Source organism: Drosophila kikkawai, chromosome 3L (genome assembly GCF_030179895.1).
Source record: "Drosophila kikkawai strain 14028-0561.14 chromosome 3L, DkikHiC1v2, whole genome shotgun sequence".
NCBI classification, from domain to species: domain Eukaryota; kingdom Metazoa; phylum Arthropoda; class Insecta; order Diptera; family Drosophilidae; genus Drosophila; species Drosophila kikkawai.
The window spans coordinates 18,879,575-18,906,719 of record NC_091730.1 but is presented as its reverse complement, the minus strand read 5'-3'; the positions used below and the strand labels follow the sequence as shown (position 1 = coordinate 18,906,719).

The 27,145-nt window shown below is 41.2% G+C and overlaps 1 protein-coding gene across 1 annotated transcript; it reads right to left on the bottom strand.

Moving 5' to 3' along the window:
- Window positions 1–3: 3 nt before the first annotated feature.
- Window positions 4–27,145, bottom strand: LOC138927864 (ankyrin repeat domain-containing protein SOWAHB-like). Its single transcript, XM_070284948.1, has 4 exons — window positions 26,912–27,145; window positions 26,102–26,817; window positions 19,287–19,427; window positions 4–149 (listed from the first exon to the last, which is right to left on the bottom strand). Exons 1-4 carry the CDS (start codon window positions 27,036–27,038, stop codon window positions 81–83), a joined length of 1,053 nt encoding a protein of 350 aa, XP_070141049.1. The 5' UTR covers window positions 27,039–27,145; the 3' UTR covers window positions 4–80.

Below are 27,145 nucleotides of genomic sequence, written 5' to 3'. Positions count from 1 at the left end.
TAACGTGAAAACGGTTTGTATGCTTGGTAATCATTTTGTTATTAATTTATGCACTCCAAATAGTTATTAATTTGTATAAATTACAAGCAAAAAAGGCTTAAATATATTTGAATTACTTGAGATATTAAAAAACTTACCGTGGCTGGACACTGAAAGTAAAAAAAAGGGAAATATATATAAGTATTTTGATTTATAAAAATAGAAAACTATATTTATAAGTGATTAAATATAAATATCTTATGAAATATTTAATTACTAATTGTATGTTATTAAGGGGAGTTCTTATTCTTATTTTTATGAACCATTTCCAGCTCAGATTTCTCCCCTTTTTGTTGCCCTTTTTTCCCATCTAGAGACAATTAAGATGTGAGGCAAGTAAGGCATCTTTTTACCATTTTTTCTGCCCTGGAAAAGCCTGTGAAATGAAGAGCATAATTAAATGCGTAAAGCCTGCATGGGGAATCAGTTCAAGTTGGGATCGATAGCTGATTTAATTGTTTGACTAATTGAGAGATTTTTTTTACTGCGCCGAACCCCCAAGACGATACGGCGCATCCCAACTACGCCGAGGACGCCGCTGGCCACATTATTTGCTCCATTTGGCACTCTGGTTAAACTTAATGACTTGATTTGCCCCGTCTGTGATGAGGTGCGGCTGATTAGCAAGCACTGGGGGACACATCCACATCCACATCCAGATACAGATACAGATCCAGATCCACAGACTGTGTACGTGCAGCAACGTGGCCAACATCCTGGCCAGCGTCTCATCGGCGACAATGACTCGCCATATATGTATGACCCAGCAAAAAAAAAAGAAAAGCCTTAAATTTCATGCAGAATTAATTAACCGCGGTGGCTACTGCTGCCGCTCATTTCGTGTCGCCGCCGCCCAAGTAGCATAGTACTTTTTGTGGCTCCCATCTTCGACTTCATCCGACTCCATCGCCAGCGCCAGTGCCAGTTCCCAGTCCTATATTTGATGACCGAGGCAGACAACGCTGGAACACACAGAAACGCTCGACGAGAGCGGTCTGGAATTTCATTGAGAAACGTGCCCTGTACGCTGAGGTCGTGTCCCCGTCGCTTTGTCATGAGCATCTTGCTGGCCGGCTTTCTGGGAGTGCACTAGACGAAAAAGTTTCAAAAGAAAACTACTTGAAACTTGAAGTGTTTTAGTAACCCTACTCTAGCCTCGTTCTTAAGCCTTTAAGGAAGTCGTGGTTGATCAAATCTTCAAAATACGATTAAAGGTGCAGCATTTCGTGTGGTTTGGGCTTTGACTTTTAAAAAGGATTTAAATGAATTTATTAATTATGCAGAATTCCTACGATTATAGAGAGATTTTTAGATTTATCAACACCTTATCCTATCAAGAGTGTTCCACCAAATTCCCAGCGATTGTAATTCTATGAAAACAATGTCCAAAAATGGATTTCTTGATTGTTTAACATTTAAAATAGATCAAAAATTCCTATGGATTTTAAATCAACTAAAGCAATATCCCAAAGTATTTTATAAAACAGATTTCTCGATTTTTAAACTATTAGGACCGTAAAAAAAATGTCTTTGGATTTTAAATAAGTTAAAAATATGAAATGAAGTTTGATTTTCCATATCGTAAGCCCTAAAATCATGGTAAATTGTTTTTGAATCCATTAAAACGTGGATTTTTGGCATCCCTGGACAAACTTATTTATTTTTTTAAGTAACAACATTTTCTCCAATTTTTAATTTAATTTATTTTTCGCAGTGCATGTCTGTATGCATATGCCGGCTGCTTGTTTGCCTGCGAATCTATGTTGTGGCGCCATTAGCTGCCTCGTGTCGCAATTTAATTACAAGCCCCGGTCCTTGGAGCGGGGACATCGGTGAGATTTATGCAAAGAATATGGACTAAGCAGGCAATACGCATCAGGAATATCGGTATCGAAGGAGCGCGATGAGGAGAACCTGGAGGAGATGAAGCTGCAGCAGTATCACATTGCTGACATCACGATGCAGTTCAGTTGCACTTTTCCCCGGGGACCCGTCGCTTTTTTGATGCACAACTCAATTTGGCCAATGCGGGTATCGGTGTCTTGGCTGGTTCGGCTATGCGCTGGGTGATGACGTGAGCAGTTAGGCCTTAATGCCGCGCTGCCTGCCAAGAGGGCCATCACCGAGAGAGTGGCCTATTCAAAGATATTAAGACGAAAGCACTTGTTGCCATCATCAGGCCAGGGAGCTTCTTTAAAATCGAATCACGTCCGCCCAATTTTTGGTCTCGAGACTCTCGGAGCTGAAAACCAAGAAACCGAGAAACCAAGCAGACACCACAACACACCGTACCCGGGAAATTTTAACTCCCTTGTAGGCGATTAAGTTAAATGCCACTAAACTAATTTAATAGCGATTCTGAGTGCATTTCGGGTAGCCCAGAGACCAGAGAGCTGTCCCGATCCTGGATGCCTTCTTCTTTCAGGAAACTTGCACCACATTTTCGCTGTTAAACATCTTGTCCCGGCCATCTTGTCACGTACGCGATCTCTGTAAAATAAATACACTCGACGCCGGGCTGTGGCAGATTGCTTTTCTATATGGAATATATAGGGTATATATGGAATTTAATTTGCGCTGACCCAAACATGTAATAACAATGCAATTTCATGTGCAATTTTCCGTTTGTCCGGGCTGGACCAGTAAATCAAAGTGAGTATTTAATAAAGCGCCTTGGCCATTTCCTCTTGGACATTCCGGCGACGACAGGGCTTGTGGTTGTTCTCAAGCCGATGCAGATGCAGATACAAGTTCAGATGCCGATACAGATACACAGATAGTGGTGCTAGCCGGACATACATGTCTCGTTATGCAAAATGCCAGCCATCCCGAGGGCAGTTAGGGCCAAGTTTATGGTGCCTATGATCGGGATGGATGGCGCTTAGCGGGGGCAACCTGTTGCTCCCTCGGGGCGACGCCCCACGGGGCCGGATCGTAAACCCTGGGACACACATTCGGGATGATTAATTTAAGCACTTTTACGAGGCCGCTTCATGGCGCTCCTGATTTATTGGCGGCCAGTGGAGGACGCTGCTTTACGATTGGCCTCGAATAAAAGTCGCGGGGATGCTAAATACTCCTCCTGCTGCTGCTCCAGCTCCTGCTCCCATTTGGTTATTCGGCATTGGCTGTCCGTCCTCTAATTCCGATATTTCCTATCCCTACTCCACCTATTCCAAATCCAATTCCGATTGCAAACCGATCGCGATGGCTGCACTCGAACATGAGGCCAATGAGGAACCCCGAGTTCGTGTCTGGCAGCTGGCGCATGTTGCCATCAGACGCATTTACTATTTTGCATAAATCATAATGTAATCTGCATCTGGAAATGAAAACAAACCGAGACTCGGCGCAGCGAGGCGAAGAGCTGGGCTGCACCAAGTCAAGCGAAAATGTCCAAGCGTTTATAATTAACTGCGCATCCAGAAACCGAAGACATTTGCAGGCGACATGCCGGGTTCGCCGCCTGCCCGCCTGGCCTTCGTTGCTTGCAGGACTCTCGGAGCTCTCTGATCCGGCCAAAAATACTCGTACAAATGCGAGTCCGAATCCCGAGTTCGATGAGTCCGCGTCGGAGTAGGAATACAACCAGCATAAGCTTAAGTCCGAGCATAATCGCGAGTTCCTCAATGAAAGCCTGCAGCTTCTTTGCCCCAGCATCCGACAACAACATCCACAACTTCCCAGCCGGCAAACAACTGCATATACTCCTTCTACAGCCACATCAGTAATGTGTGTGTGCACTGAGAGAAATATTGTAGGGGTTCTTAAGGGAATTGCGAGATTTGAAACTCAGGTGTTCAAGTTCTTTCGATTATGAAAAAGAGTTAAATAAATTAAACCCTCTCAGGTCTTCCAACGTAAAGCATAAAAGTTTTCACAGGAAATGCTCCTAAAATTCCCAAGTAGGAATTCAGCAACATACTAAACACGGGAAAAGGAAACTGAAACAATTGTAATCTTATCTAGAAATGACAAAAAATAAAGATGCATACATAACCTTTAATTTAAATTAATAACATTATTCAGCATTTAAACTTTAAAATATATAATTTCTAAAAGTTTATAGTTTTTTTTTTGCACAGTGCCTGAGTTTCGGCACAGGCGGTCACAGATTTGTGCCGAAGAGGAGCAGAGGCCCTAGAGATGCGAGGCGAAGATGGAAACGAGACGTGGCTGGAGTTGGAGCTGAAGCTGAAGCTTCGTGCTGATGCTGGCGGTGGTGGTGCTGGGGATGGAGTCCGTCCACTACGCAGGCAAATGAATAACCCTCACCTCATGCGCAATCGCGAAATCGCGAGATCTACGCAGCGCGCGGTCATCGGGCGCCTGCCAAAACTACGGAAAATAATTTATGCCCCAGTCGACGGACCGCGCAACACATTGGCGCAACATGCTCCATGCTCCGCGCGGAGGCAGCAGGCAGCAGAAATCACAAGAAACAGAAAAAAAAAACAGCAACAGCAAACCAGCAACAAACAGCGAACTGCGATCAGCGGGTCGGATGTTAGCCGCAGCAGCCCGGCAACGGCCAAAATTATAAATTAATGAAATTTATGCACAATAAAATTGCAAGCGAAATTATTGATGCAGTCGTTCACGCTTTAAATGCTCCCTAAATCAAAAAAAGCGCCTCGAGAATTATTAATATGGCCGGCGAACATGCAGCCAGACAATCAGATGGCGCTAGGCAGACGCTACAAAAAAGCACAACAAAAAGAGGCAGTCATACCATTCGCATATATAAAAGCAAACTGAATGTTTGTGGCTATGTACAAATGTGCACAGGTATAAGCGCCGGATATGTTAATCGGTAGAACATGCACCTCTCCTGCCGCCTGCCATTACCCGCCGCCGCTTAGCCAATTTGCGGCGGGGTGTATCTTGTTTTTCCTATCCAGAACACGGCCGATAGTAATGCCCCAAAATGGAGTTGCATTTAGGCTTTAAATACTGCATTTTACAAATGGGATTTTATGCATCTAAAAACGGATTAATTTTAAAATAAATAATATATTATGTCATAATTTATCTAAAGCCAAGTCTGTCTGAAATGGGTTTTCTATCGATTGACGAACTCGTTAATAAGTTTATTTAAAATGTTATGGTATGTATCTTAAATTGAGAAATGATTCTTTTATTTGACTAGTTTATAATATTTTATATAATAATTATATATATATAATTTAATTTAATAGTTGAAAAACAATGGTAATATGGCATTACCTGGCTTCCCAAATAAAGCGGTAATTTATTTAAACAAAAGTCTTCTTAAAAGTAGTTTGCAATCTCTTAAAAGTAGTTATATAATTTTTAAAAAATATTTTTGCGTCTTGAGGGAATATACTCTTGACTAATAACCTTCAGTTTCAAGATAAGTCAACACACAGCAAATATTTTTTTCAGTTCCTCAAGGTTTGCCTTGTCATTTTGAGATAACTTCTTTTAAAATTTATTAAATATTTTTAAAAGTCATGTTAACAAACTTTTTCCTTGTCTAAATACAGACTTAGGGGCTACAAATTATGGTTGATAGTTTATGAAATTCCTATACTTATTCATGGCTTTTAAAACTAAATGATTATAAAAATGTAAAATAAAATAACTCTTTTTTATTTATATTTATTTTAGACTATATTTTGTTGAACTACAAATAACTATTATTCTGGTTTCTTATGAAATCCCAATTTTAATTAAGCCCTTTTAAAAGTTAAATTGAATAATTCTACTGTAAGTTCCCTCAAGATATGACTCTAAAAGCCTTGTAATTTATACTTATTAATATCATCAGCTTTAAAGACCATTTAACAAGGTCAGAAAAGGGTTTAAACAACAAAGTTAAACCCTATAAAACCATCCTTCTGAGAAATCTGCAATTTATAAATGCGTAATTTGAATATAATGTTTTCATTTTGTAGCCAAAAATGTAAATTAGTTGCGGTGGCTGCATCATCATAAAATAAATTGTCAAATTACACAGACCAGATAGATTTCACACCGAATTTTAAATTTTTTACCACCAGAGGCCCTTTTAAAATTACAGAGAAAATTTTGTTTAAGCAAAAAACAAAACAAAAAACAGCTTTATCTTATCGCGGGCTTGGTTTTGGTTTTGGGTTTCCTTTTAAGCGACTAAATGGAAATACTTGATATTCCACGAACTATGGCTATGTAAATGCGTCTCCATCGCCAAGATATACATATATACATATGGTATATAGTACTGGGCCAATACCCCAGCTAAGGCCCAAACCCAAGGGTCCCACCGCAGTTTCGAAACTTACGCAGAAATCTCAACTCGGTTCGGTTCGGAGCCCGTTCGTGTTCTCAAGACAGGTAGCGCTCTATTGGGCTTATATCAGCGGGCTAAAAAATTAGTTCCTCAACGATGACAAATTAGACGTCATTAAGACAGAGCGGGCCACAGTGACCTCATCTCCTCATCCTTTCTGGGAAATCAACCGCGGACGCGGAACGTGCAACAAATGGGCATGGCCATCCTAGTAGCTGAGAGCGCGCGTGGAACTGTTACTCCACATTATTTATGATAATCTCGATTCTGTGGCAGGCCCCAGACCTCGGGCCGTAGATCGGAGATGCCAGATCCCAGATCCCAGGTCTGGTCTCGCGGTTCGAGGTGAGCCAGACCAGGGCACAGACCAAGCCAGAAGAGACCCGTCCAGTCCATCAGGTCAGCCACTGGCGTTGCGCATGCGAACATCACATCACAACATCAGGCGCTGCGTGTGGCCCCCAGACTGGATCCGTTCTCCTCCATTCCTTTACCTGTTGCCAGATTTTGCCGGCCCCCGGACAGAGTCCAGATTAATGCGAAGTGACATGTTTAAGTAAAAGATCCAGAAGCTTATCCGATAATGGCCACCATATTTATTAAATGGCGTATTTAATTTGAGCCACTGAACAAGGGGCTAAGCACAGAAAGAGAAATAGCTGTGAGTCCCTAAAAGGGTTTCTTAAAAGATTTCAACCTTTCAGCAGAAAACATTTCAATGAAGTGGAGGAAATGGATTCTAGTTTTGGATAGTACAGTGTTTTAAAAGCAAATACAATTGCCTCTATTATTCAATTTATAAAAGGAATATAATCTTGCAATTGCTTTTGTTGAGCTGATTCAAATAATAAACTGACAATGTAATTAATAATTTTCAATTGTTGAATTATTATGTATTTATTGAGAGATTATTTTTATCATTGAGCCTATGTTTTCTATAACAAAATCCCTTTAATCCCAATTTTGTCTCAGTGTCTCTCCTTTGGCCCTGTCGCAAGCATAATTAACCCAAAAACGTGGCAGCGTCTTTAATTATTCTAGGCATATAGTAAAGCCGCGGCGGCGGCAGCAATTGGGATCCGAAAAGGACCCAACACAGGCTCACGAGAGGGCCTCTGCAGAAGATCAGAGCGAGAGAGAGAGAGAGACTGGTGGCTCCTGCCCAGACGACACGATTACCCCCAAATAGGCCCCGCCATAATCATTTGTTTCGGGCCCTAACAATGCAGTATCGATAGCGTGGTGGTGGATCCTCCAGTCTCCATCCTCTGGCCTCCATTCTCCATCCACCATTCTCCTCATGATCCAGGTTGCAGCCGCAGAAGCAGCCGTCGACGACGGTGGTGGCCGCTGCTGCTGGCCTTGTCGTTTCCGCTGCTGCCGCCTTTAAGGTTGGCAACTGGTAACTTGCAACTTGTGCTGCAAACTTCACCAGTTGCCAGTTTTTGAGACAACACGAAGATTAGCATGCGTGACTAACAGAATTTTGTTATTCGCGGCCGTCGCGACTCCTTTGCTCCTTTCGCGAATCGTGGGCTCCACCGCCGCCGCCGTCCACGACTCCGTAATCGTTTGTTAATTTTGCTAATTAATTATTGAATTCCCGATAAAGCGGCCATTGAGTAATTGGCGAATGCTTAAATAAAGCAACCGAGATTAACGCTTGCCTCAATGATTAACTGAAAAATGGTGGCAATTTAGGAGAGGTTTCGGAAACTGATTTTAATTGATTTTTGGATAATTGAAACATTTAGTAAAATATTTTCTATAACATTTATTAAATGTACTAGCCATCTCTTTATTTATTTATTATTTGGTTTGATGTTTTAATAACTAAATCTTATTGTTATTTAATTAATAAATACAATAAGAAGTAAATGTATAGGCTTTCAATTGATTTGATTGATAAGATAAATAGATAATATATAGTTTTATTATCTAAATTAAATCTAATGTATATCAAAATCTCACTAAGAATTTGTCTGAAAACAAGGATCATGCATTTTATACCCTTGCAGGGTATTATAATTTCAGTCAGAAGTTTGCAACGCAGTGAAGGAGACGTTTCCGACCCTATAAAGTATATATATTCTTGATCAGCATCAACAGCCGAGTCGATCTAGCCATGTCCGTCTGTCCGTCTGTCTGCCTGTCCGTCTGTCTGTCTGTCCGTCTGTCTGTTTCTACGCAAACTAGTCCCTCAGTTTTAAAGCTATCTGAATAAAACTTTGCATATAGTCTTCTATATGCTCTCACTGCTATATATGTCGGAACGGGCCGGATCGGACGACTATATCATATAGCTGCCATACAAATGTTCGATAAATTTTTAGAAAAAAAGTTATAACTTGGCTGTTTTTCAATATTTTTGCATCATTTTTGAGATATAGCCATTTTATAATATTCCAGAATTTTGGTAAAAATTTTATGAAAATCTGACGACTATATGATATAGCTGCCATAGGAACGATCGGGAAATTAATAGAAATAAAATTATAGCTTCGTTGTTTTCAACGCATTTTTATTTACTCTGAGATATAAGTTTTTTTTTATTATTCTAGAATTTTGGTATAAATTTCATAAAAATCGGACAACTATATCTTATAGCTGCCATAGAAGCGATCGGTAAAATGTATAAAATATATAAAGCTGGGAATGTAAAACTGTAACTGTCAAACTGTAAACATAATAAGTACAGGTAAAATGTAATGAAACTCTGTTTTGTGAGTGTTTTCAGCATTTAAATCTATAAAATAAACATCAAAACCAATCTGCAAGGGTATACAAACTTCGGCGTGCCGAAGTTAACTTCCTTTCTTGTTTAGAACAAATATCATTCAGTTTCAAACCAGAAAACCCAATTTCACAGACTCTTTTTTGTTCGTAAACTTTGCTGAATGTGTACTTGGGAATCTTATGGGCAATGACTGCAACAATTTATGCTTTAAGATTTGATAAGCCACAGAGAGAGTTTACTTCTTGGAATAATATTAAATAAAAAGTTAAACCCCTTCATAAATAACCTAAAACTTATAAATCGTGTTAATTGATGTCCGATTATTTCCGTGACCATTTTCCGGTCCAGAGTTCTTTGCATAGTTGACCAGTCGAACTTTTTGCATTCTTGATTTCCTTATTTTTTGGCTTTTTGGGCAACGTAACCTTTTTCTGTTTGACAAGCAATTGCACTCAGCCCAAAAATGTACCATGGCTTTTATTTTTTCAGAGGTTTCTTTCTGCTTCGAAGAGGAGTCTGTGCGATCGCGACCCGTTGCATGTCTTTCTTTTTTCTTTTTATTTTTTTTTTAACCCAATCCCAGGCCCAGCTTTAGTCTGGAGACCCCGGGTCTCAGCTCCAGTCCCATCGTCCTCATCATCAGCTCTCCATCTGCATTCGTCCCGTTCGCACAAAGTTTAGTTTCGTAATTTATGATGTCGCTATCGCAGCATCAGTCCCAGGATTTTAGGTAACGTGCGAACCCAGGATGGACCCAGAACCAAGGAGCAGGAGCGGGAGTGGGAGGAGTAGGAGGAGCAACAGCAGCAATCCCACAGGGCGCAGGGAAAACTATTATCAGAAGTTTTATGTAAATTTTTAAGCATGTTGCCTGCCTGCCAGTCTAACATCGGAAATCTTGGGTCGGCAGCAACTGCCACAAGTTGCGAATTGTAATCTTTTGTCATCATGTTTGACAGCAGCAACGGCTGCCTGTCGTCCTACGCATCCAGCACACCTGCCTTGGTTCCCTCATTAATTATGCACGAGTCCCCTGTTCAATTTAACACCCTTTCCTCTGGAGGAGAGTGAGCCCAGGCATAAGTCCCACTTCAATTGTTTCAAACTATTATATAATTGTGTTGGAGCAGGGTAACCCTTTCAGCCAGCCACAAAAGCGGATAAGGGTTTTATTTTATTTTAAGTAAACCTGATCTTTGAAAGTCTAGTCTTATTCCTAATCAAAGAACCATAGCTTTGTAATTTGTAAACTGAAAAACCAACCGTAAAAAACTTGAAATAAAATTTAAACTTACAAATTTCCTTCTCATTCCGATGTGAGATATATAACTTTATTTAACGATCTACCAAATAATTAACCCTTCATTTGTACTTTTTCAACGCGTTCCATCCTAGCGAATTAATTACTTTTTGGGCCACAGTCGAAGAATAGGCATCGCTTTTGCTGGGCAAAAACTCTGACTCCACAGGATAGGGGCAATAAATAATTGTTTATTTTTTATCTCCCAGAAGTAAATGTACAACAACAATAAGAAAAATAAATAAACAAACAAGCAATACCAATATGGGCGGACCGATGGGCGGTCAGCGATTTCTGTACTGGGTTTACACTACACGGCGGCGTCCCTCTCTCGGCGAGTGCGCGGAGTCAATTTGAAAAATCGATTAAATTCGAATAAATGTTGGCGAGTGGGCTTAGTCGGATTTAAAAACTCATAACAACCAGGCAACACCTCCTTTTGTCCGAGGTGTATACGGAACAATGTGTGGGGTTCCCATCCCAGCTACCTCCTCCCGGTCGCCGCCGCTGGCGATTTCTGGATCTCGTAGGATCAGATGAGGAGCAAAGGGTACGTGGCGGTGGCCAGCGTTCGGTATTATTCATATTTATTTTGCACAATTTATGACCCGGCGAGCCCTCTGCGCATCGCTGGCATATACGTATTGACAAATTTGCAGGGCCCTCTGGTGCTGACAGGCATCCGGAATGGGAATGAGAATGAATATGGGACTGGGATTGGGACTGCAACTGAGACTGGGATCGGGGATCGGGAATAGAGGGAATCAGGAATCGGTAGCTGGCGCTAGTACATGGAACGGTGGCACTGCCTGCGACAGGAACACGGATTCTCCCAAGGCGAAAGCTAATCAATATACATACGTTCGGTTTGGCTGGGATCGGCGTTGATTGCTTTGCCGTTTACCTCACACACTCGGGCGATATATTGGAACACTTTGAAAAAAATATAAAACCCAAAATCTTGGAATGAAATTGATAAGCTAAAAAAAGGATACCAAGTACCAATTCATAAAACTCTAAGAGTAGTATGAATAAAATATTTATAATCTTAAAAAAGAGATCAGTTTCTCTCTATCCAGTTAATATTTAACGAACAGAAAAACTACTAGTTATAATCTAGATTTTGCTCATAATTTATGTGATAGTTTTTTACTCAATCAAACATATACATTTTTCAAGTGTATAATAGAATAGAAACCCCATTAAAAAATAACCATAATTTATTTTCCAAGTGTAGGAACCCGCGCACACACGCTATTCCTTTAGTCCATGCCATTAAACGTGACAAGTTGCATGTCCAAATAAAGCAGCAATGACCTCCATCAAACCGATATCGCAGATCGAGATCCGGGGCCATCAAAACGGGGCGTAATAATCAAAAGGATCGTGTTTAATAAAATGCAAAGCGTTCGCAATCGCCTTCCTGGGCGATTGTAATCGTCTGAGATCAATTCCGTACCGTTCGGATCAAACGTGGAGAGACTCTGGAGCAACACAATGGTAATGGTGGAGGCCGGGCCAGAGTCAATCAGGAATCCATCTTCGTCAGCCAGGCGAGGCGATTGTCTGCCGGACTTCTTGGTGGTTAACATGGCGCCTGAGTTTGTCGTTTTGGGAATTGTCAGCAGAGGATCATCAGTCGGGATGATCGTCTCAATGACTTTGACGCGCTTACTGGCTTCGCTCCTTTGTCTGCCACACATCCATTGTTCTCTTGCCTTATTTTAGTTTATTTTTATTTTATTTTCCTGGCGACTGGCGGCGACCGCGGCAAATGGATGTCCGTGGCCGGCTCATGAAATGTCAATCAAGTCATAGAAATCGCATTGCTGATTGACTATGCGAAAGTAGGTGCTCTGCGGAAGCTGGAGAATCCCAAAGACCCCGTCGAGGCTGGATCCACACACAGCCACAAAACAATTCAATTGAGGCAGCAAATAAATCACGTAGAACGGACTGAATGGTCGTGGACCAAAAGCTTTGTTTCCTTTGGTTTGGTTTTTATTTATTTATTTTTTTTGGCTTGGTTTGGTTTTTTCCTCGATCTTTGGGCCTGTGACAGATCTCTGGTGGGTTCTGTGGCAGGGAAAAAAATGCGCACGGTCCAGGCTACAGGCTCCCGAGGTTCTGTTTTATTTTTATTTTCCCTTCTTTTTGTTTTGGTTTGGCCTTTCGTTTGGGACTTTTCGTAGTAGTTATCTGGGAAGTTTTTCGAATGTCGCTAATTTGACGACTGCACGATTGCATCAAGTCGCCGGCGAGCACAGGACGTCTTCAGTCTGGACGAACTCCCGCCGATGCATTTACAGATAAGCTCAATTTCGTTTTTGCTGACACTTTACTTTACCGTCGGACCGTCGACGGTCGAACCTCTTCGAGGAGCAGCCCCCAGCATCGCCGGGTTTCACGTTTTCGAGTTTTCGAGACATGTCGCCGATTTCGGATGGCACAAAAATAAAAATTCCAGTCCCCAAGTCACGGAGCTAAACACGCTAAAGTCTCTCTTAGCCCCGAGTAACTCCTTAATGGTCATAACAGTTTCTTCGATGGCTTTGCATTACCAGCCGCATTGGTCATAACCGCCTCAACTTTTTTTTGCTTAATGGCAAGACCACTAGCGTCTACATTCAATTAAGGCTCGATTTATATTGACAGAGTGTAGGGTATTCGGCCTGGTTTGGCAGAGAGCAGCCAGTAATTGTGAATGACAATAATTGTGGAGACAATCGGTGGAGCTCGGACCCGTGTAGAGGTGATTCTGGCCACATTCTGCCCGGCAAGACATCCGTTGGAACGTGCAAGATGTTGGCGCCAACAGCGCCACCCAATAATGCCACAGGGATACTCGTAATAATAAAGACGAATTCCAGCAATGGAACGCCAGCTCAGTCCGCATCCAATTGTCACTTTGAACCAAGGATGACAGTTGGAAGCTCTGCAGGAGTGGAGAGTTGCCATGTTTTCGGTGGCGTTCATGGCCTTGTTATATTTTTGAAAGTCTTTTTTAAAAGTTAAGTTGGTTTTTAATTAAATAAGTAGTAAATGCTGCATGAAATTCCTGTTTCATGTGGTTTCTTTGGCTTTAAAAACTCAAAGTAGTATACCAGTGTGTAGCTGATTTCGTTCTTGAGAATTTTAAGGACACTCTTGGCAAGAACTTGAAAGTTTTAATGTTGAAAGGTTACAAAATAAATACAAATAATAAATAAATTTGAATTTTACCTAAACGAGAACACAACTTCTATACAAAATATTTATAAAATATCATACTTAAATCTGCAACAAATCCCTGCAATTTAATCCTAGCTAAAAAGTCAACCAATCCCCGCCAACTATCAGTCAAAGCTCATGACCCAAATCAGAGGAATGACTTCAAAGACTATTTACGACAAACGACAATTAAATGGGGGGTTTTATGTCTGAAAGTGTATCAGTGACGATGGCCGGATGACTGCCACGGCTTTTGCCCTGCTCTGGTCTTTCCCAGAAGGGAAATCCTTTCGCATGTCAACCGACAGTATTTCCACCATTCGCCGGCAAAGACAGACACCGGGTGAACTCTAAACTGCAGAATAACTAAATATATATACCAAAGCCGCTGCTGTTCAGGGAAATATTTTGATGACATTTATGCGTTTTAGTCCGCTTCCACTTCCCCATTTCCACGTCATATGTCGGCAGGGACGACGACACAGAGCTCTAATTAAATTTAATAGCTGCGCAGCGACATAAAATTGAGCCACCAACGTGGCGGACGACGGACCGGGGATGGCCGGCGGCGGCGGCAGGTCGTAAACACATTTGATTTGATTTCTGGAAAGGCTTCACTCATTTGACAGCCGACGGAGCCGTTTTCGCCGGATTGCTGATTGAATTGTCACCTCAATTTAATGATGCATCCCACCCCAGTTGCCAGTGTCTTTCACACAAGCCGACATTCGGAGTTTGGTTTGATGTTTCCATTTCATCTGGAAGGGAATCATATGCCACTTGGCGGCTAGGCGGCGCCTCCAACGCTGCTGACACACATAGAAATGGAGTTGCAACATGGGAATATATAGTTTATATATATCCTATCCAAGTGTGCCGCCAGAGACTACTGTTCTGTCAAAGGTGTCAGACGTTTTATTGCCTTTGTGGACGACCTGTTGAAAAGTTCATGGTCACGATGTGCGGAGTGTCTGCAGACGGACTTTGAAGATGCTGCTCCTCCTTAGATCTTTACACTTTATGTGATTTGCAAGGGGTTTATTCAATTAAAAGGTGTCGTAAATATGGTAAATAAAATTATTAGTTGGAGTAAAAAACTTCCTTAATTTGTACAAGTTCATATTTAAATACAGAGCCATTGCTAGGACCTCGATTGGCTGAAATGTCCTACTCGTATTCGAACTCGCACTCGCACTCATCTACATGGGCTTGTCCAGCCGCTTGAGGTTGTTTTGTATCCCAAGTTTAATTAAATTTCTGGCATACGACATCAGCAATCAAGCACTGGCAACATGGCACCGTCACCGGCACCGGCACCGGTCACCGTTCACCATTGCCGCCGCACCACGGGTTAGATGGATGCACAGTCATGGACATGACTCTGTGTAAACGGACATGCACATTTGAATTCGGTTAAATAGTCCACCTGGGCATGCCATCCACATCCACATTCACATCCCGAGCCAATCCAGAGTGGCTAATGTTTTTCGATCGGGTTTGGACTGGGGGTTGATGGAATGCCCTTGTACCAACGGGCATAAAAGCCACATAGGCGGAAGGTATCAGTATGTGCATATATATTCAAAACGCCGGCCGCTGCTAATATGTAGTAGCGAGCGACTTATAAAATGTTACAAGTTTTGTATTAATTAAAAACTTCGGCTTGTGTGTGTACTTTTACCAGGTTATATATATGTACATATATTTTTTCCCTGGCGTAGAAGCTGCTCCTTTTGCACATTCAGGTGTTCCTGTTTTGCACAGTAAGAAATTGAGTGGGTTTTTAAATTAAAATTCTGGGTAAAAGTATAGCTTTTGAAATGCTGTATCAAAAATTTAATCATTTGGAAGTCAGAATAATTTTTAATTGTTGATTCTTTTTAGAGAAAACAAGAGTTGATGATTTCTTTCTTCAGGTTAGGGTCTTAATTCTTAAAAAGTATTTATTTTTAAAAAGCGATTTGTTAACAGGAAATTGTATAATTATTTTTGTGAAAATGTATGGCTAATTTGAGGCCTCATCCTTTGGTAAACAGGCTTAAGTTTTCACCAAGTTAACCCATTAGTTCAAATTCAGCTGACTGTTCTAACACTTTTCTTGGTTTTATGTATAACAGTTTGTGGCTGAGTTCGTAATTGGGAATTTTAGTCTTGCATAGATTCATTTTCTTTAATTAAATTTAAACTTCTAACTTTTTGGTATTTTATCCGAAATTATTGCTTTGAATTTTTTAATTAATTTTAAAATGAATTTTCAGATATCTGATTCTGATTATTACCCACTTTTTTCGCTCTGTGCGTGTGGGTTGGACCTTCACAACCTGAGCGCGGGCTTGTCTATTGTTTCCCCGTCCGCCGGTCCAGTCTATCCGATTTCGGTAGGGGCGGTGGGACCGCCCCAAATAGACAAGCATGCACCGTTTTGCAATTTAAGCTTGTCGACGTTGCTGGTGCCGTGATGTTGGTGTTGCCGTTGCCTTTACCTTTCCAGTACCCCCAGTAGCCTCTCCCTATATTCTCCGCCAGCCATGCATCCATTCCATTCCATCCATTTCATCCATCCATCAACGTGTTTGACCTAGCCGGCAATTCGGTTTGACATGCGGGTAAATTGAATTTTCCTTGTTTCGCATTTGTTTCGAGTTGTTTCTTTTTTGATTTTGGCCCGTTGTACGAATTACTTATTCAAATTAAAAATATTTCTCTTTTTTTTTGTATTTTCATGTTGTGTTGCCCGATGACTGGGGAATATTTATTTGGAGTTTCTCCCCACAGTTCTCGCCCATTTTATTTACATACGCGTACATATGTAAATGGCCGGCCTGAGAGAGTGTGAACAGTGTGTACTATGTAAATACATAATCCTGTCGACATACAAGTGTAACTGAATCTATCAGCATAACTTTTTAGGGTCCGTGGCAGATTTCACTTGGAATATGTTTTAAGTTTGTTTAAAAACTAATTTTTGGGCAGTCGAGTATTAGGAATAATATTATTTTAAGGGGAATCATGGGAAAGATTGGGGTTTCAAGGTATAAATTTAATTAAAAAAGAAATACAAAAATTTGATTCTTATAATATTTTCACTTTACGACTAGTAAGAGATTTTTTTAGAAGAATTTTAGGTATTTAAATATAGTTTTCAAATGATTTATAAATGTATTTTCTACAAAAGTAATTTATTTTTAAGTGAAGTTTGTCAAAGATAAAGTTTTTACTTGCAGAGTTTCAAGGGATAAATTAAAATATATAATTAAACCCTATAGAAAACTATTCTATTTCTAAATTATAAGTTTCATATTAAAGTTTAAAATATTTTACAAGAACATATTTAAAAAAATAATCTTACTATTTAGTTTTTTATTTAATTAAACCCTCAGAAAAACAACCTATTAAATCACAAATTGCTTGTAAACACACACAGTTTCAACGAAAAATCAAATTATTTAGTTGGTTTCTCATTCAGCAAATGAAGCGAATTAATTGTTAATTTCTTTTTTATTTTTTTTTTCGGGGTCTTCTCAGTGGAACTTGAGGCATTAGGTTAAGTGGCAATCCCACTCTGATTTATGGCTATTTCCGTCTCGTTGCGATTTCAGTGATTCAAGGAATTGGAAGCGCCGCAAAATGAGCTGCCAGTTGGCAGTTGCTCATCCGGGGGGGCGCTGGCTCATTAATTGATTGCACTTATGGCCCTCAAGATTTGCATTCGCATACTCGTCCATGTACGCGCATGCAGCCGAGTGTGCGGAATTCATTATTTCCGGGAACAGTGCATTTGTACGGCAATTAGTCCGCTCGGGGGCATCATAATATACCACGGATACCGCAGCAGCTACCACGCCCATGGGCCCATGTGCCCATGCTTATGCCCATGTTCCTCTGCGGACGGCATAAATCATCTTGCAACGGGGCCGACGCCCCAGTATCAGCGGCGTTGGATATGTGGGACATAAATACCCAGGGACGGCAGCTCCGAAAACGCCGTCTAATTGAGAGACACCACTGGCACTGGCACAGGGACGGGCAAAAGGCAAATCTGGCGCAGATCGTATTGAGTTCTCACACTGAAAGAGCCCGCACGAAACCCCCCTCAATCCCAATCTCGAGATGTCGCGAGCGAAGCCATTTTTCCATGTCTCATTTGCGGCGACCCTCGGGTATTGGGGCTCGACTTTCCCCCAATTTTGAGTGGGGTCACACGCATGTCATAAATAAGTGTAAAAAACAGCTCTAGTCTTTGATGGACTAGGGAATACCACTGTTGGATACTTTAAAGTGAGACTTTTTAAAAACTAACTATTGTAGATTAAGTAAATTAATTTATATTGTATATTATATTAATCAATTGACGAGTTTTCTAATATCTAAAATATTTTTTTAATATAGTATAAATCTGTATTAGAATATTTTGTTAGTCACGGCATACCCTGTGGCATTTTCTTCTATAAATTATAGAGTCATGGAAAATCCAGCTCTTGTTATTTTTAATTTATGATCCTTTAATACCAAAATTTCTTCATCGCAATAAGTTACGCTGGCTGCCTCCGAATATTGTGTCAAAACATTTTTGATTACCAACAATTAACAATTCTTAAAATAAGCTCAGGTAATAATTTTAAAATTCTATTCTATTTTTTGAGGGGTGAAGTTTGAAAAAGGGGGATAAATCAAGAAATATGCCTCTAAAAAGAATAACTACATAAATTATAGCGAAAAATCAACCGAAACAATTTAAAATGTTTGAAAAATGTAAATAAATTCTTTTTGATAACTTAAGTAATTAAATTACGTTTTTTTATTGCAAGTATTCTACTTTTTTTATATTTGAGAAACACTTTAAACAAGTATTCAAAATCGGAAGATTTTAGCCTTCAGTTCTCATTAACCCCTACTATTACTAGTAATATATACTAGATTTAATTAGTTAAAATTAAAAACTTTTTAAAAAGCAGAACGGGTCCTACAAAAATTTAATCAATTGGTAAAAGAACTATCCAAATTCAGCCAAAAAAATCACTTAATGGTAAATAAAATCAAATAAACAAATAAAATGATGTAAGACCCCGATAAAAATCATGTTTCTCCATGGCTTAAAATCCTTAAATTTTATTCCTAACCAATTATGCTGAAACACACAATTAGGCAGTGAAAAATCTTTGCAAATTTTGAAATGGAAATAGCTTGTATTGTGTCAGTTGCCTTCTCATCCTCGACTTCTTCCGGGGATCCCTCACTCGTCAGTGGTTGTGTCCAATGGCGGCTGGACCCTGTCTCTGTGTCTACGTCTATATCTATGTCTTTATAGTGATAGTTAGGCCTATGGCCGACGGAGTTGTGCTCACGCCCACTTCTTAACATGCGCTACAAGTGCTAAAAATGCTGAAAACATATTTCACAATTAATTGTCGCCTTGGCTGGCGTTGCTTGCCAGTTGCCAGTTGTTCGCTATGCGACAAACGGCCCCCCTTTTCCCCCTGGTTTGCCGCCTTACCACGCCCCTGTCCCTCGGCTGTCGTTATTATATTTTCCTCGCATTTTTAAGTGTTGTTCGACATGGCAAAAACAACGCGTTGCTGCTTAATTTGTCGTAATTAATGCTTATGAATAGTTCGTACTTGTCGCATTTGTTAGTGGCACAACGTGGGTGGAAAGTGGTGGCCAGTGTCTAATGTCTAGTGTCTGGGAGAAGATCGGCGGCGGCTTACCTGCAGCTTAACCAGTTCCGGGAACTCGCTGGCCATCTTGGCTAGCTCCTGGTAATTAGCCTTTGCCATCGAGACGATCCACTCCTTAGCCTTGGGATGCGACAGTGTAACCTCCGGTGAGTCCTTCTCCTCGATTAATTGCTGAAAGAAACAGAGAGAAAAAGATGGTGAGTGAGGGGGGAGAGCAGAGCTTGCGGAGGGGGCATAAATTAATTATGCATGTTTCTGCCACTTTGTCTACGACTTGGCGGGGGCGGGCCGAAAACGAAAACAAAAAACAAAAAAAAAAAAAAATATAGAAAACCAAAAACGAAAAACATCGGCACGAAGCGGGAATAAAACATAGAAAGCCCATTGAGAGCATTAACGCCAACACAGTCGTCGCCTCCCGGAATATACGATTCTAATTTACCCAACTCGCACACACTCATACACACTAGCGAGCGGGTAACATTGCCCCACAATCCCTGTGTGTGGCATCCGATGGATGTGCATATGGTTATGGATATGGATGTGGATGTGGAACTTGGAGGCGGGGCCCAGTTGCACTGGGAAAAATAAATTAATAAGAAAGAGATTGATTGTAAAGTCTCTAGGTCTATGATAAACCCGAACAAAATTTACAAAAACTAATAACTAAAATTCGTCTGCTAATAACTTAAAATTTCAACGGAAAATCTTAGTAAAAACATACCCAGAAAAATCCTTAAGAATTCGAATGCACTATATTATTGCTAAATAGAATAGATATTAAAGACAAAATGCCATATCCCTAATATCTTGGTTTTAACATAAAAAGAAGATAAAGGTGTACAAAAATGCCATAGGAAAAACTACTTGAGAATTTTAACGCAAAAGCGCGAGGAAAAAAAACTCTTAGCTTAGAAAATTACAAGTTTCTACAAATTCTCTTGTAATGTTCATCCCTTTTCTATTTGCATAGTTTAAAAAATTCATATTAACAGTTTATAATAATTTCCAAGTTATGTAAATTATTCTCCATATTTTTCCCAGTGTCTAAATAAGATGGCACCGAGATATTGGGGGATGTGATTTCGGTTGGGGGATGTGTGTTGTTTGCGAGGGTGCAGAGACACGGGCGTAAAAGCTGGATGGTAATTATGCTCACGCATTCGACGGCGCCATTGCCATGTTCCTCCACTAATTATGAAGGTAATAATTTTTATTTATTAGGCGCGTGCTTAAGGCAGAGACTGCGATGGGTACATATGTATGCCTTTCTTTCCTTGCTCTCGAGGATCTCCCGGTAAAAATAAAGTTGCTTGTTTTTTGGTTCGTTGATTTACGGAGTTTTTTATGCCTGAAGGTGGGCGGGAGGGTGTCTACTTTTACCCATACCCACCCGCATCCGCAAAACTCGGCTGCTGATAATGAGCCCTCTAATGATTAAGAGGGGGATGGGGTTTCCGAGGAGATGGGAATTTACGGATGCGGATGAGGGAATGGTGGACGGGGATGGGGGTTTCCGAACACATGTGCCCGCGACAATAAGAACAGCAGCCGACATGTGTGCCTCATATTTACGAGCGAGCAACACATTTTCGGCAACTAATTATCCATTCGCGTAATGTTCGCGGCCCTAACAAGGAGTGCAGCATTTCCCATTCCCAGTGCCTGGTCCCCGAACTTTACCTGAACAACATCACCCACTCTTTGTCGGCCTTTATTATCCCGGCCTAACATTACATAGCTAATAAATACAACGACGACATTTGAATGCCGCATTTGGCCGCAGGATGCGCAGAACGCGTGCCAGGATCTCTCACTCTCCCATTCAGCGCCTTCGTTCGCTCGTTTATTTACACGCCACTTGACTCCCGAAGTGCTCACGTTTTTCCAATTACAGCCAGCGGGTGGCGAACGGGGCACCGATTTTCCCCAGGTAAGGGTGGTCGCCATTTGCAAATGCCGAGCAGTCGAGCATTATGGCATTCTGGAAGGCGAGTCGGACGAGGCGACAGGCGTAACAGGAGCAGAAACAGGAGCAGAACATCGCAGAACAGTACAAACATTGAGACGCAGTGCCCCCTGGCAAAGTGGCCATGTCAATGCTAAACAAAAGAGCCCAACCCAAAACAGGACCCCAAACCAACCGAGTTGAACCCAAAAGCGAACCGCCCACCACACTAGGAAAAAATATAAAGATGTTGCAAAATTCACCCTCAGCTTGAGGGTTTCAAGTTTGCAAATAGAAATTATTGGGAATATTAACCAATTAAGGAGGAGGATAACAAGGATAATTGGGGGTATTGTTTAGTTTTGTCTGCAACTAGGAACATTTTTCTTTTGGAGTCAGAATGTCTATTAGTTTAATAATAAGTCATTAAAATATTTTTTAAACCTTGTAACCCTTAAATATTCAAATATATAAAAGCAAAAAAACCTTTTAAAAATAAGTAATCATATTTTTCCCCAACTGCATTCACCCCCAAGTGCTCCATTTCGATGGTATGTTGCTTTTTATGGCTTTCGCAACACAAAATAAAGGAAAAATTAAAAAAAAAAAAAAAACTAGGAAAAACCCGGAGCAACAACTCGGACTGGAACTCTGACTCGAACTCCAACTTTGAATCCCGGACGGGGACTTTTGGGGGGTTGAGCACCGGTTGCCCTTGTCTATAGATATCGCCCCGGCCACACTCGTCCTCCCCAATCGCTTGTTTGTTGGCCAGTTTTCTTATGTCCCGTGTCCCTTTATGCCCGATATTATATCACACAGCTGGCCGTTGTCCTTTGTCTGGATGCGGACTGGTGGACTGGCCATGGGTTCTCTGGCTGGGTCCCGGCTGAGCTCGGGTCTGAGTTCTGGTTCCTGGGTTGATACGGGGTCTGGGCCATGTCCCTTCAGTGTTTACGTTTGGCCCCGGCGAGTCTTACCTTTAGGAGCGAATGCCCACAAAATGGTCGTGTTTGCCATTTCCAGGGTCCGGGGATCCGTCCATTCTGTCACTCGAGGTTGTGTGTGTGTGGGGAATGGGTTGTGGGTGTGGCACTGTCGGCGCTCCACATCGGTGGCAGAGAGAGGGAGAGAGAGAGATTGTTGCTGTTGTAAATTCAACCGCTTCGGGACACAGTCCGTTGTTGTTTAACAGCAATAACAACTTTTGGTTTGTTTCCTTACATTTTTAATTGGGTCCTTTGTGGGCTGCCATGGCCGTGATGAGAATGGCTTTGCCTAACTAATTTCTATTGCTGCTTATTGGCTATGTTAACATGTTTCACCAACTTGTTTTATGCAAAGGGTTTTTGCGCCACGGGTTCAGGTTCGGTTCGTCCCTGCCACGCCCTCTCTCTTTATTCCCATTCCCATTCCCAATGTGGGTCGGATCTGGCAGTTTTATATGCATTCTGGGACACACACACACAGGAGGTGCCTCCGATTTTAATAAGGATATATATGCGGTCTGTTTGATGCTGCCACGGGGCTGTAGGTTTGAGATTTGCTTTAAAGTATATATTTGTAATGATGTTGGGGGGTTTAAATTAAAATCAGACGGAACACAGGACATAGGGGTAAGTTTTGCTTTAGTTTTTCTAGTTGGGATAAAAGAGGTATTTCATTTTGAAGGTTTACTTCAAGGTAAAATGGAAGAAATAGAGAATAAAACAAGTTAAAGTTCCAACCTATCAAAACTAAGGCGACTTTCGTTTTAAAAATGTATATTAATAATCATTACTTAAGCTAAAATATTTATAAAACCCTTTCTAATATTTTTGTTAAACTTTTTCTTACAACCTTTGTTATTCCAGGAATTTCACTATTCAAGGTGGCCAAAAGACCTTTCCAAAAAATATAGTTCATTAGTTTTAGCCTCTATCCAATAACATCATTTTATATAATGGTATTTCCCCTTAACCTTTTCCATTTCATCAATCAAAATTGGTTAACAAACTCAAGTTACTTCTATCAATATTAGTTATTTAAATAAAAAAAACATTTCAAGTCCGCTTTGGGGGCGTAAATTAATCAATCCTTTGCCAGCGCACAACGGTGCTGAGTGAGCGTACAAAATGCTAAATCATCGAGCTAATTAAAAACGATCGAAACGAATTTAATTGATCAGCCAAGACTATGAGAGGGGTCGCACAATTACAGTTGCAACGCCAAAAATTTCACGGTTCATCATGATGGATCTAAGCCACTTGCTCCCCAGTTTTTTTTAGTTTTCGTTGGGAATTTGGTCACGTTGGAAAAAAATCCCATGAATTAGAATATATCAGAGGAATCCCTCCTCGATGACCAGCCACTTTCTTTTACGGTTTGCGATGATTAGTTATTTTCTTTTTTTGGGGCATCCATCAAACCTATCCCAATATATATTGTTTACAACTGAATTTTAATAATTGCGTGAAGACGGTTGGCGCCACTCGGAATGATGGTGTGTCTTGTTAGCGAATCAATTTGTTAACAAGCTGTAAGCGCTTACAGATACTTTCCTTAACCCGCAGTGGTCTGAATAAGAGCTATCAAGCCCGATTCGTATCAAGTGAATGATGATAGCCACCTTTCTATTTGCTATATTCATGTTTCAGACAAATTAATAATGACTTGGGGAAAAAACAAGGGACTGGCGTATGCAAACTTATTTCGGGGAATCTAAATTTTCATCTAAAGAACCACTTTCCAAGTTCTTGACTCATATCCCCTTTGATTTAAAGTTAATTTCTGTATTTTTAAGGAAAGTGTAAATCCAAAAACATGAAATACGTGAGAAAATCAAAGTTGCGGCGGCTGTGATGCTTTGAAATAGATTCCCATATATATTTAAGGACAAAGAGGAGTTTGATTTTTCCATGTCCGAATGTCTGTACAAATAGGCACTTAAGTTCGCTTCCCTATGTTTTAGTGGGATTTTATAGCATCTGACGTGCCTGCCGTGCCGTTGACAATCCCAGTTTGACGTACATCCACTGCTGTTGACGCTGCGCGGAGGAGCATCGCTTCCTCTAAGCATGTTCCTAAAGGGATGACACCATCCGTCTCACAGACAGATTCGGATGATTTATGCACTGGGGATATATATTCGTTTCAACTCCAAATTGCGTGATTGACAGGCCTAAGTGGTTGACAGTTGTTTGACAACTCGGGCCCAATTGCACTACTATAGCCTTGTAGCATTAACTAAGAAACGAAGAAACGGTTCCTTCGTAACGCTTGACAAATTCCACTGCCACATGCTCGCCGCTCCCCGAGATTGATATTTCCAAATTAGAATCTAAGAAGGAGAACATGCAACAAATTATATATGTATCCATCTTCCGGCAGTTGAGTGGATTTCATTCGATGAAGTGTTGAAGGTTTCCCTTGCCTGATAATTGAGATGGTCTAATTTTTTTGGAAAATTTTAAACTGAGAATGTTTTTAGGGGGTTTATGGCTGTTTTTGGTTTTATATTGAGTTTTAAATTAAGTTTTCATAGAGATTATCAACAATTCGGGAAATAATAAGTGCCCCGATGCTGAGGGGCTGCTTGTGCACTTTGGACTTAGTTCCGTTCTAGTTTTACTTCAAGTCTAAAATCTCAGTAGAGATTATAAATATTAACATTATTAATATTGTTACATTATTAAATTAAATATTGCTCTTGAACCTCTTTAAGAAAAAACTTGTCATAATTTAAAGCAAAGGAATAGAGCCCTTTAAATTAATTTTTGTGATTGTAAAAGTTATCCCAAAAATCTGTTAAAAATATGCTCAAATTTAAACCTCATCTATTTTCCCAAGTGTTAACCTGGCATCCATGCATTTATTGGCCACACACAAAATTTCTCACGTAACTTATTCCTGGCTTGTACTCGATATGTACTAACGTACACATAATAGGCTTTTGGGGTATCAACGAAAATAAAAAAGGAAACGGCAGAAAAACAGAGCCTGCAGAGAGTGAGCAACAAACACCCGCTTGGCCTAAGTGCCAGCGAGAAGTGTCGTCATGGGCAGTTTGATGGAACAAAGTTACTAAACACATCGGGCTCGAACTCGGATTCGGAATCGGAGTACATGTGTCCGCACATGTACGTACACATGTCGGGCATCAGCTCTCCAGTCCGTTCTCCAGCGGGGACACAAACAAAAAAAAAGTGGACAGAAAGCGAACGGAACGAACGATGCAGGCGCATGTAGTTTTATGAGACTTACATTTATATTGTCCACTAATAAAATTAATGGATTTATTCAATTCGAGCTGGCGAGCTGTGCTGGTGGCAATTCGTGACAAGGCTCTGGGAACTGACAGACAGTTGGGTGACCAACCGAAGTAACCAAACGTAGCCAGCAGTTCCACTTGAGGTGTCCCAGAAGAAAAAAAAAACAAGCCTGGGACAGCCACTGATGCATTGACAATAATTGCTCGGGGTTTCAAGGGCCGCCAGATCTAATCTAAGCTTTGATTTGTAGCGGAATAACATTTGAAATTATGCAATGATGGGAACCATTTCAAAAGGATTTACTCAGCAGAACTTGCTTTTAATAAGACCCTGTTTAGGCCTTCATTGAAGCTTAAAACCCAAGTATAAAAAGTGTCTAAACTCCTCTAGTTCTTCTTGAAAATATGATAATATTCATAGCTATGCGACCATAATTAATCACAACTTAAAACCTCTGCAAAAAAGGTCGCATTTTTGAATTGTCTCCCAGGCGAATCTTCCCACTGACACACACACACATACAGGAAATAGAACGCTTGTGAAGAAGGGCTCCGACTCCGACTCCTAAGCACCCGCACTTGCAACCGCACCCTCTCCAGCACCCGCATGTCGGCTAATGCCCCTCTAAACCAGTTCTCGTCACTCACCTTCTCTGGCTTCTTCTTGGCTGGCGGCGATATGATTTTGGCCTCCTCTTCGGATGCCATCCGGTTGAACTTGCGCGTGGCCTCCTTTACGCTCATGGGATTCTCGGCCGCTTCACCAGTGCCACCGCCGCCACCCTCTGGCTTTGTTTCGTCAGCCAGCTCCGGCTTTTCATTGGAGCTGCTGTCCGTGGAGGCACCAGAGGAGAAGGAGAAGCGTGGAATGTTCTCCTTGTTGGCCAAGGCCTCATCAATGGAATTGGAACGTGTGGCCTGCTGTGGAATGGGTTCCGGCTCCACGGCTTTCGTTGATTCCTGCCTCTCCAGGCGCCTGGGATCGATGCGTGTTATGGCAGCCGTGAATTCGTTGACGCAATCCTTGTAGCTCTCCTGGTGCTCCTTGTTCACAGTTACTCCAGTGGCTGCCGGCACAGGCGGCGGTGGAGCTGGAGCTGGCGCTGATACTGGCGGAGATGTGACCATCGGTGGGTTCTTGTAAGGCGGTGGCTGCCTCATGGGTGAGTCAAAGTTTAGGGAAGCGCCGCCGGGACTCGAGGGCTCCGGGGCACTAGAGGCGGCGGCCACAGCCCGCTCGGCAACCTCATCCGAGGGGCACTCGTTCACATACTTTTTGCGCAGTATCAAGAACTTCTGATTGTTTTCGTTCTTTATGGTGGACAGCAGGGTCACATAGGTCTTAAAACGCTTGCGAGCCTCATCTGCAAAGGGGCAATTAAGTGATGCATTTAGCTTTAGTAACTTATTTTAACTTTTCTGATTCAACAGGTTTTCTAAGCCCCGAAAGTGACTCACTTTGCGTTTGCGGGTGCGTGAGAAATTTCTTGAAATGCTTGACCAGCGCATGATTTGTCACTTTGCAGTCGTTCGCCAGCATGTAGTTGCGTATCTCGGCAACGGACAACTCTTTCGGCAGTTCCATTTCGATTTTAAACGCGAATACCGCACTTTTAAACACTTTTTTTTACGCGAAAATAACAAATTTAACCCAAAACAGAACAAACAAAAACAATAGGCACTCGATAACTG